Source organism: Semicossyphus pulcher, unplaced genomic scaffold (genome assembly GCF_022749685.1).
Source record: "Semicossyphus pulcher isolate SPU_LCO1_2020_fin unplaced genomic scaffold, fSemPul1.0.p SCAF_7, whole genome shotgun sequence".
NCBI lineage: Eukaryota > Metazoa > Chordata > Actinopteri > Labriformes > Labridae > Semicossyphus > Semicossyphus pulcher.
This window is the reverse complement of record NW_027211748.1, coordinates 11,826,537-11,837,743: the sequence shown is the minus strand read 5'-3', so window position 1 is coordinate 11,837,743 and position 11,207 is coordinate 11,826,537. Positions and strand designations below refer to the sequence as shown.

Sequence of the window (11,207 nt, the reverse complement as noted above, 5' to 3'; positions counted from 1 at the left end):
AGACACTCACTTGATATAGGTGGCGATGTTGATGCCTGTTAAGTGTTTTGTTGCCTTTAAAGTGGTTCCTGCACTAATACTAGTTCAATCTGCTTAATCTGTAGAAGGCCCTTGGTTCACAATGTACACAGTGTACATTGTGCACAAATAAATGGGGTTCAATAAGGGCCCAAAGTTAATTATTGCCCTTTGGCCTCATTGCAGGTTTGTTTTGGCGATGGCAACAGCTTCAATGAGAAATTGTTTGTTTATTGCATAAGTTCTAACATTGCCAATTAATGCTCCAGATGGGGTCAGAGTACTGTGTCAATGTTCACAGTGATGCAACATTTTTGTGTATTATTGGCCAGATTTTTGGCTTTGATAAAGTCCTTTTTTTGTTAGGCCTCTGAGGTTATTCACAGAGCAGTGTCCCGTCACCCCATCCAAAAAGCTGTTTTTATATTGCTTAATTCTTGATGCTGCTTATAGAGCGACTGGACTAGAGCCATTATTTAGACTGGACACATGACTTATCTTAAACCAAAAATCCAGGGTGTTTGTTCAAGACTTCTTAATGCACCAGAAGCAAACTTGATCATTTTGTCCATTTATACACTCTCTCAATAACACTACTTATCTGCAATTTTTGAAGGTTTTAAGGATAAGTGCCTTAAAACGGTACACTATTACAAAAACAAACTGAGAACACAAAATAGCATTAAAAAGGCTTTATTTGGGAAAATCCACCTTAACAAAACATAGGTGATCCAATCACAACGGTAACATTATGTTTAAAAAGCATGAAAATAGCAACACATGGGCATGATTGGTCACAGAAGGGTTGATCTGTAGATTCTATAAGTGAAATAACCCGGTATACCAGTTTGTAATTCATACGTCTACAAAGTCTACAACAAGATCAGTAGGAAAATACAAAATGCAATTTTTGAGATGAGGGTGGGAAGTGTGGGTAAGGTGCTGGAATCACGGAGGGCTGGACGAGGCACCACATCATCCACGGACGCTGCTAATTTTTTTGCTGACAGGAATGGAAAGAGCAAGATTTCTCCAGGTCTGTTTGAGAAAGAAAAAACGATTGATAAATGCAGAGCAGACAAATATTGAAATGGCGTGAGATTAGTCCCAGCTATAATCATGCAATTTTGAAGTGAACCTGTTAATTTGCTGTCCTGTTAATCTTGATATAACCCACAGTACAGTAGTACAAACCTGAAGCAGTATCACTGCAAACCCTGAGTGAGTCCATGGCATTCATATAATCCCCTCCCAAAAACTGGCTGAAGCTTGTTCCAGGCGGAACCTCCTGGAGACACTTAGTGGAGTCCTTGAAGAGGAGGTTCTTTACTGGATTTGACTCAAACATTTTGAATTGGGCATCAGGGTCACTGCCACCAAACTTGAGCTATGAAAAAATTAAAGAGAAGATTAACATTTAAAACACGCTTACACATCAATATTAAAGTTAGAGGTCAACAGGGAGTTAAGAGTTGAAAAAAAGTTGGTCTGAGTGAAAAGAATGCTTTTTACATAAAGAAAATGTGCCAAAAACACCTTTTTAAATTTCACTCTGTATGGCTTATGGCTCCATGCTACAAGTGAAACCCAGTTGAAGCAGTTTAACTCACATGCTTAAAATTATTGCTTTGCGTGTATTCGAGCAAAACAATGGAGGAAAACTGATCTAAAAAAAGCAACATAAAAAACGTGAATGAGTTAAAGTAGAGTTGGATGAAGTTACTCTTGATGAAGAGTAATCAAGAGTTTTTGGAGCATCAACAATAAATAAAGCATCCACTACAGGAAAAAAAAACTTAGAGTGCTATAAAGAATGACACAAATAAATAAAATTCTTCTAAAAAAAAAAAAAACGTACAGAGCATGGAAAAAAAATCTGTCACTCACTCACTGTAATGTAATATTTTGAAATGCAAACAACTAAGTGCAACCTGAAAAAAAGCCCCACTAACCTGCTGCTCTTTGAGAATTCTGACCACATTGTTGTGGCTCTCTGGACGAGTCACCACAGCGTGTGCGGGCACCACAGCAAGGTGGCAAGACTCGTATGCAGTGATTGGCAGCGGGGCATTCTTCCCGGGGCAAATCAGACTATAGTGCTCAGACCTCAAATCTTGAGCCCATGCTGGACCATTGCCTTTAACAAGAACAGGTGGCATGAAAAAATGCTCTTGCAGTTATAGTTGAGATGAATATAGGCCAGTGTCGGCCTCTTACCATCACTGTTTTCTTGAACGGTTGTATGTTTGACGAAGGCAACATCACCTTCACCCTTTGCAAGACATCTGTAATGATATGAAAAACACAACTCGGGTCAAATTAAGTTTCCCCCCGAAGCATCATGATCTGTAAATAAAGATTTGACATTTTTTGCTAAATGCTTGTTTCATTTTAATTAAGAAGATTGATTGCCACTCTTTTATCTGTTTTAAGTACAGAGCTGGAGTAAAGACAGTAATAATAAAAAGTAGACGAAAGCTATAAGACATCTACCACTTCAGTTCAGCATTGGAGCGGTCGGCATTTTTACTTACGAGCCAGAAATGACCATATTTGGACAAGAGGGTGGTTAAACATTGCTCCGCCTCTATCCTAAATTAAAAGTCGCTGTGGTCGGGAGTTGTTAATCATAAGTTAGCCACTCCCTTAAGCATATTCTGCTTTATTCTTTAGTCTATTTTACTCTAAATAGGACCATCATTTACAAAACCAACAACATGATGAATTTAAAAAGACAAGTTTTAAAAAGACAAGTGGAGGCAACTCCTGTTGGCCGTTGCAAAGAATGCGGGTTTAAGGCACTTGCACATTGGCATCACTTGTCAGACCCAAAGGCTACATCCACCTCTTTTATACAGTTTATTGGCTTGAGTTGCGGTGGTTAGCTAAGCTTGACTTGAAGAAGGAAGGAATATCTGAAGGCCAATCAGTCTTAACCATTACTAATAAATACAATGTATGTTGTTTAAGATATACACGACTGTCTGAAGTGTGAAACGATCATTTTTGTATTAGTGAGCGTTAAGTAACCACTGCTTGGCAAACAGTAGGATGCATGTTGCAGAGAAGCTGTAAAAAGGTGAGGTGTGAAGCCCCCTTTTTTTTTTTTTTAAATTTTACATTTCAAATTACAAAGGCCAAATTAGATACACAATATTAAAAAATGAACTCCAGAGAGGCTGGTAGAGTTTTGAAGAAAGCCTAGCTTAGTGGTATTAATCATCTTTTTGTAAGCAATGATGAAAATTTCCCAAAACTATTCTTCTTACAAACATGCACATACTGTAAACTTTTATGCAGAGGATAACTGGCCTGTTTTGTTTTACCTAAAGGCTCCAGCATAGCCGTAAAAACGCTCATCATTATTGGCTTGGCACTTGGAATCATCTCCCACAGCTTTGCCGCTGCCAGCACAAATGTTACAGAATGAAGAGTTATGGTCTGATCCGGGGGCACAGCCACTGGGGAAGAAGTTACCTGAGAAGAACAAGAGGTGGTCAGTACGGCGTGTTGGTGAGAAAGAGGCAAGCAGAAGTATCTCTTTAAGAATATGTTTCTTTTCTTCTAGATAATTTTTCCACCTTTATTTTGTCAGAAATATAATTTCTAACTTACTAAAGTTACAGTCTTGTGTCTGTCTGTGGATGTGACCCATTGGGATGTTCCAGCCAGCAGTTCTGCCAACGCCCGTGTGGCAGGACTTCTTGCCCTTCAGGTTTTCCCATGTCACCCCAGAATCCTTCTTCACCACAGCAACAGCATAGTAGGAGGCTGCACCTATGAAAATGAAGGCCCAGGAAGAGATTAATATTTATAATAAGTTCTTGGAAAAGTAATTTAAAGGTTTATCTAAGAGCTGGAAAATATAAATGTATTCATTAATTTTTGATTTGCAGAATTATATTATTTCCACAAATGTTCCTTAAAACAGAACCGTGTAATTTGGTACTTGAGAAAACTTTTCAATTTGCTTTCAGATATTTAGATTTCAGTTAACTGCTAGCAATAAATACAAAGTCTTTGACAGCAAAGGAGGTCAGCTGAACGTGGCATAATGTGAAATTTGTCTACATTGAATAATACGTGTAGTCAGAGGGGGCATAAAGTTTTCAATAATTTCAAGGAAACTTCCTCCGCAATTGTTAGGAAGTAATGAACACATAAACAAAGAGTAATCTATAGCTTAATCATACACCTTTCCTACCTTGAATGACATGTGTTTAAAGTTTAGGATATAAAAATCAAAGGCAGGTTTCTTACCTGCAGGGTTGGTGCAAAGCCCTGTAGAGAGAGACAGAGATACAAATATTAGTCAAGACGACAGGGTGAGAATAAAACTCTATCTAGCTGTCGAGCTATCTACGCCTCATACCTTGGTCATACTGCTCCACCATAACTGGAACAAGGCCGCATTTTCCAGCTGTGTACACCTGTCCTCCATCTACTGACATCGCATCAGCCTCTCCACTCTACACAATGGATGAGACAACAGATAATCAGAGACAAATGCTTAAAAATAGAGCAAAACATTTTTCAAAGCCTGTACCCTATGATATATATGAATCTAAGACAGTTTTACCATAATCTTTTCAAGGCAGTTTTCAACTGTCTCGGCTCTCTGGCATTCAATGCTGGCAGTCCCTTCACTAACACTGTTGATATTCCACGTGTCGCACTTCCTTGTCTCATCGTGGCCCACAGCGCACCATTTAACGGCACCAGATGAAACCCCTGAGGTCGGCTCTGGAGAGTGACGTAAAACATAACCATGAGACACTGTCTGCCATCTAATAAATGTGCTCGTGTGATGGTTTATATGTCAATGTGTGTGTTAAATCTGCTTTAATTTACAGCTTACCTTTCTTAAGGGAACGGACAATGCTCACGTATTCAGCACCCAAGTACAGGAAGGTGTCTGTGTTTGGCGGCACCTTCACCAGTTTCACTGTTGAGTCTTTGAACATCAGGTCTTTTGCTCCGTAGCCCTCAGATGAGAAGAGGTCAAAATTCTGGAAATGCGTAAAGTATGCTGATTCATTATGTTAGCACTGCATTATATAGTGAAGCAACTGTCACATGTTTAAATAAATCATCTTACATCCAGGGGCTTCTAAATATATTAACCATTTCTGTCTGCACTGATAATTTCTTCTCTAACTACTTACATTAAGGAATCGTTCAGGTGTGACATTCCTGTATATAGGGTTTTTTAAATAAAAAATAATACAAAACTGAAAATATAAAACATGCTTCATTTTTTATGAATTTAAAAAGAAGCTATTAGCAGCCTGTTGCCACACAGCAGAATAATTTCGTTGTGACATTGGTCCCGCGGGGAACAAAGATAATAAGAGTTTAGATTATGGGATGACACCTGGGGTGGCCAATTCCATTTCTGATGAGTTATACCAGTTTGAGTTATACCTTTACAGCTTCGAGGCTCGCATGGATAAATTCAGTCAGCTCTGTGTCCTTGCGGGTGACAATAGCATGAGCGGGCACTCTGGCCAGGTGGCATCTTTGATATTGGTCGATAGGCGCTCTGGTGTTATCCTTGCACAGCAGCTCATAGTCGGCTTTTTGAGCATCTGAAAGTTTGCAACAACAAAAAAGTAAGTGAAGTCTTTTCTTCCTGAATCACCCAGTGAGGTGTAGCAAATAAGTATTTATTCACAACTTTTTCCTATCCCATACTTATTACATTGGTTATGGCAATAAAGAGTGAGAGTCGTTGTGAATAATGAATCTAAGTGCAATTTAACAGTAATACTTGGCCTCATATGGGTAAGTTCAGCAAACTGTACATTCACAAAATAAAAACATTGGAAAGTCCGTAAGAACAGCAAAAAAAGCAGTTTAAATGTATCCACCTACAGACAAGCTGCGTTTAAGATGGACAAACTGGATTTTATTTTAATCTAAATAATAATAAATGGGAGTTTTTCTCTTCTCTTGAGAGATATTGAAATATCTAATCATATAAATCATATAATAAAAAATATGTAAAGTTAACTGGAATAATACTCTGGTTGGCTCAGTTGGAGGAGCAGGTGCCCCATGTGGAGGATACGTACAGTCCTCGACACAGCAATCGGGGGTTTGTGATCATTTAGTGCATATCATCCCCAACTCTCTATTCCCCACATTTCCTGTCTCTCTTCAACTGTCCTGTCGAATAACGGCCAATCTCGGATCCCATGGGCTATAATCTCACAACAATATAGCCTCTGGGGACAACGGTGAAATGCCGGGCATGTAGCTAGCAGTTAGTGATAAACGACTTCCACTCAAGACTTACATTTCTGCGTGCTGCATTGTTTACTGAAAAATACACAATGTTTTTCTTGATTGAGTGATTAACTTTAATTGACTCTTCGCTAAGCCCCCTTCCTTGATTGGCCACTGTCCAATCCTACATTAGCAACCATAACCGTAACCGGAGGCCGGTCAAGCTTTCAGAAGGAGAAATGCTGAAACAGTGTGCATATGGAATTTGCAAGTCTGACAGCAGATATCCTCGAAGTTTAGAGCGGTGTGTCTTATTTTTTGCTTTTCTGAAGCCAAAAAACTCGAGAGGAGAGATGTCGGATATGGATTAAAAATTGAAAGTCAACTGGTCTCCGCTTGCGATCCTGTCTGGCTTTCGCTACCACCACCGATGATATCGGCACAGGCTTTATTTTACCACCCCTTGGTACGTGCCTATATGTCTCTAAATACAAATTTGTAACAGCTAATTTGGCTGGAATTATCATCTGTCAATAACTTAATACACATTAAATTAGATGACAAGTGATACTGACCCGGTACAGTGAGATGCTTCACAAAAGCCACATCTCCAGCATCTTCCGTCAGACATCTATAACATAGAGCAATGCTTATCGTATGTGCATCGACTAACAATTTTTTAAACTAAGTGCAGTGCATTTTCATAGAGAGAAAAAAGGGTTTAAGAAAACATCAAATAACATAAAAATGTCCCAGAGTTACAGTCAGTTATCATATATGAAGGATTCATGTGTAGAGGTAGATAGAGGGCAACGTGCTAGGACTTAACAGGATCAAAGAAAGACTGATACTGACTGGAAAGCTCCGGCGTAGCCGTAGTACGGCTCCCTGGTGTTCCTGGAGCAGTCTCCCTTGCACTGCTTGCACAGTTTGCTGGTCGCTTCTGCCCCAGGGACACAGCTGGCCAAGAAGTACTCGCTCACCGCTGCAACAATAATAATCCCGAATCATTTGGATTTTCAAATTTTGCAATGTCTAAAAAAAACAAGATCCATGTTATGTATTCTGCTGAGTCATGCACATTATCCCAAACGTTTCCCATACTGTTATATCCTAGAGGAAATCCATAATAATATTGAAGGTAAGTTAATAGTGTGTTATTTAGTTGTTTCAAGAAAAAAGAAGTCAGCAAACCGTTTACGTTCACTAACGCAACTTACATCTATTCAGTTAAATTTAAATACCAAAAAATATGAATAAACATGACTAAACATAACTTGTATTAAACCAGATACATCATCTCATGTATGAACATGATAACTGCCTGAGAGATCGATTTTTCATTGGCAACCATTGTTGAATAATAAGGAATGTTAAAGAAACAGTTTGACATTTTGAGATATAAGATTATCACTTTCTTGGTATGTATTAGATAAGAGGATTAAACCCACTGTCTTATTTGCAAAGGAGATATTCAGCAAACGCCAGCAAGTTAAGCTAAGTTTAGCCTGGAGTGGAAACGGGGGAAATGTTAGCCTTGGTCAGTCCAATGTAACAATACCTCCTCCCAGTACCTCTAATGCTCACTTATTAATGTATTTATCTAGTTTGTTGAAGTGTAACTCACCCTCTTCCAAAGGTTTGTCTTCAATGCCTTCCCAATTAATCAAACCCATGGTCACCAGAGTTCCTATGGGAATGTTCCAGCCTGCAGATTTCCCCAAACCAGTGTGACAGGATCTCTTCCCCCGGAGCTCATTGATGTTAAATCCACTGCCCTTCCTCACCACAGCTACAGCGTAGTAACACGTCTCTGAAGCTAGATATATAGAACGCACAAAGTTAAAACACGTAAAGCTCATACAAAATGCTAAACGTCCTCCTTCTCTGGTTATTTTCATTAGTAGTTGTCAGCTGATTAGTAAACTTACAGGAGCCGTAGTCCTCAGCAGAGATGGGCTGCAGGTTGTAGTTGGTCAGTCCAGCTGTGTAGATGTCCCCTCCATCCAAAGTGATGGCATCTGCTTCACCAGACTGAAAAAACCAACCAGCAGTTTTTTTCATCTTCACAAAAGCTCAATGAAACATGAGTGTTTGCATTTTCAAAACATCTCTTGGTAATTAAATGCAGTGGTGTAAAGTAGTGCATTTTGTACTGTGTTAAAATAGGCCGTAATTTAACTTTTATTTTATTTTACATTGTAAAGAAAATCATTATACTGTTGTATCTTCTCCGTTTATTTGACAACCGAAGTATTTTATATTCACACAAAATGTGTCAATTGATACTTTTTATCAATTATAATGTTAATATTCATATATGTTCTAACGTGACATATGACATAGTGAGTGTTTTTATTATATAGTCCCATGTATTGAGACTTCTGAGGTACTTGCACTTTACTGAAGTATTTCGAAAGTTACTGGGTTAGGTCTGCGATTTTAACTTATTTAGATTTTGAGAGCATTACAAACAGTACAAGTATTTTTTACATAATTGATACTATAATATAAATAAATGTTTCTTCTTAGAATTTTTAAATCTAGGCTAGAAGGTCGGTAAGGGATGTAATAGTACGCTCTAAATAATTGTACTCTCCTCACCCTGATTGCAATGATGCAGTCAAGAGCGTTGTTTCTCTTCACGCAGGCGAACACCGCATTGGCTCGTGCCAAGTCCAAACATTTCATATATTCCTGGTCCGACGTGACGCACCATTTCACACTTTCAAGCGGGGCCGCAAACACGGTAGCTGCAAATGCACATGAATAAAAAACAATGCAGAAAATTGAGTGTGTAGCAATGTTCATGATTTAAATATTCCTGCAGTTATAATCTTTGAAAGCCTTTACCGAGGCATCCGAGCAGCGTCACGAGGAGGAGAAGCTTCATGTTGGGCAGCAGAGACTCCAGGTCAGCAGACAGTCCGGGAGAGAGCTCAGGCTTTTATAGCAAACCTCTCTCTCTCGAAAAAAAAAAAAAAAATTCCGTTTGCTCAGGTTTCCTAACGTATGCGTGCGTGGGCGCGCGAGCGTGTGTACTTTTGTTTGCTGGTATCATACAGTCATTGGTTGGTAGGCTACAGGCGGGAGATATGGCAGGGAAACAGATTAAACAACCCCAAATGTCAACATAATGGAACTTCACAGACACAATTGTTTGCTCTACCTGAAATCCATTAAAAGGTTATTCCAGTGAAAAGGTGACTTAGGCACGTGTACGTCTTCAGTAGTCTGCGCTACATTCAGCATCTAAATTCTAAATATTTCTGAATTTATAGACTATTTGTGTTCGAAGATTTTCCTCTGTCTCCTGGTAATGTTTTGATTGGCCCATCCATTTCCCTTAAAGCCCACCATAGACTGCCTTAATTAATTTGTACTGCGTATATAAAATTGCATTTTCTCAGAGCGTCCAATATTGACGCCGCAGTTTTAACTTTACAGGTCGTTTAACACCCGGTGCGTCTCACAAAGACTCAAGAAGGAACCCTGTACCGAAGCGTCGGTACTTGATGTCTTGGGAATGGGAATTGGCCACACACTTAGTGTCAAAACTCTTAATATCTGTGAATTTATTTTTGTACTCGAAGATTCGCACATTTTTAAAACATTTTTTTTGCTCAATTATACTCTGTTTTTTGTGGGGTTTTTTCTATGTTGTTTGGCTGTTTATCCAGTTGTCGTAGGAGGACCATTTAAATGACTGGTACGCGAGAAGGTGTATACAATAGTGAATTTCTGCTGTGATTACGTTATTTTCCTAATCCTAATAGTCCTCTATTTTTCGTGGGGGAGGAACTGTTCACATAGCCTACCTTAAGAAGCCTTAAATTAGGCCTACTTAAATTAAATTCGTACTTACGTAAATGTTAAGTATGATAGACCTATACTTAACTATTTATAAGGAATAATTGTTTTGCTGAAAACACTAAAGAAAAACTTGAATCACTTATGTAGTCTACAAGTAGGCCCACCTCAAAAAGGACAATTCTAAAATAGGAATAGTAAAATTTAGGTTGTACTACTTGCATTACAAACTTTTAAGCTCTGCTTTAGCTGCTTCATATTCTGAGACAGCACTATTTGACAATGAAGTCTATTGTATCCGTGGCCTGAAAAAGAAAGACTTTAAGACCTTAAGAAGACAAGGAAGTGTTTACAAGAAGGGAGTTTGGAAGTGCCAGAAGAACAATATAAAAGCTTTTGAAATATTGGATCTATGTACTCAGGACCGCTGCAGCCCACATACCAGCCATGTTTACAGAGACAGTGTTGCCCAACACGAGCAAAGGTTCATTCTGTTCTGTATATTTAATCAACAACACCTCCAACTTTGTTCTTATCTGTCAAGTTTTGTAATCACCTGATGTCTTTCAATAGATTCATTATCAACTTTCAATGGTGCAACTTTGGAAAATTCCAACATGGAAGGACGAGGAAACGGACTGTATTTTCACTGTTGGGATACTGGAAATGTCGCCTATTTTTCTTTTCAAGTTATAACTGTCATCAGTTAACTAAAACTCTCTGAATACGTAAACAAACATTCAGAATTCCTTTCCGGAAAAACAGTGGCAGGATCATTTTCATCTCCATCCCGTCCACCTCCAATCCATCTCATCAGTGTCCAAGTCCAGCTCCTCAGCTAATCCCTCATCCTTTCTTCATCACCATCACCACCAGTGCCTAGACTCTACCGGGGGTATCTTGTCCTGATCTGGGCCTCACTACCTTTGAGTACATAAGGACATCACAGGGGGCGGCTGTGGCTCAGAGGTTGAGTCAGTCGTCTCTCAATCGGAAGGTTGGGGGTTTGATCCCTGTCTGCTACAGTCACATGTCGAAGAGTCCTTGGGCAAGTCCCTGAACCCCAGGAATGGATGTGCATAGATACTGATTGGAGGTTGGCACTTAGGCCTTTACCATGAGTGTGCAAATGGGTGAATGTGACGTAGTGT

The 11,207-nt window shown here is 39.1% G+C and overlaps 1 protein-coding gene across 1 annotated transcript; it reads right to left on the bottom strand.

The window, feature by feature from the left end:
- Positions 1 to 695: 695 nt before the first annotated feature.
- On the bottom strand, positions 696 to 9,148 carry tfa (transferrin-a). The gene is made up of 17 exons (XM_069685296.1): positions 9,100 to 9,148; positions 8,851 to 8,999; positions 8,178 to 8,280; positions 7,874 to 8,065; positions 7,102 to 7,231; positions 6,822 to 6,877; positions 5,443 to 5,606; positions 4,877 to 5,027; positions 4,598 to 4,761; positions 4,391 to 4,487; positions 4,279 to 4,299; positions 3,634 to 3,795; positions 3,345 to 3,495; positions 2,236 to 2,303; positions 1,971 to 2,155; positions 1,213 to 1,405; positions 696 to 1,056 (listed from the first exon to the last, which is right to left on the bottom strand). Exons 1-17 carry the CDS (start codon positions 9,137 to 9,139, stop codon positions 1,010 to 1,012), a joined length of 2,073 nt encoding a protein of 690 aa, XP_069541397.1. The 5' UTR covers positions 9,140 to 9,148; the 3' UTR covers positions 696 to 1,009.
- Between the last annotated feature and the right edge of the window lie 2,059 nt (positions 9,149 to 11,207).

Coding starts and splice junctions, on each gene's coding strand:
- tfa (XM_069685296.1), bottom strand. CDS start 9,139: ATGAAGCTTCTCCTCCTCGTGACGCTGCTCGGATGCCTCG. Junction 7,232..7,873: donor AGACAAACCTTTGGAAGAGG/GTGAGTTACACT, acceptor TTATTGTTGCAG/CGGTGAGCGAGTACTTCTTG. Junction 1,406..1,970: donor GAATTCTCAAAGAGCAGCAG/GTTAGTGGGGCT, acceptor ATTTTTTCATAG/CTCAAGTTTGGTGGCAGTGA.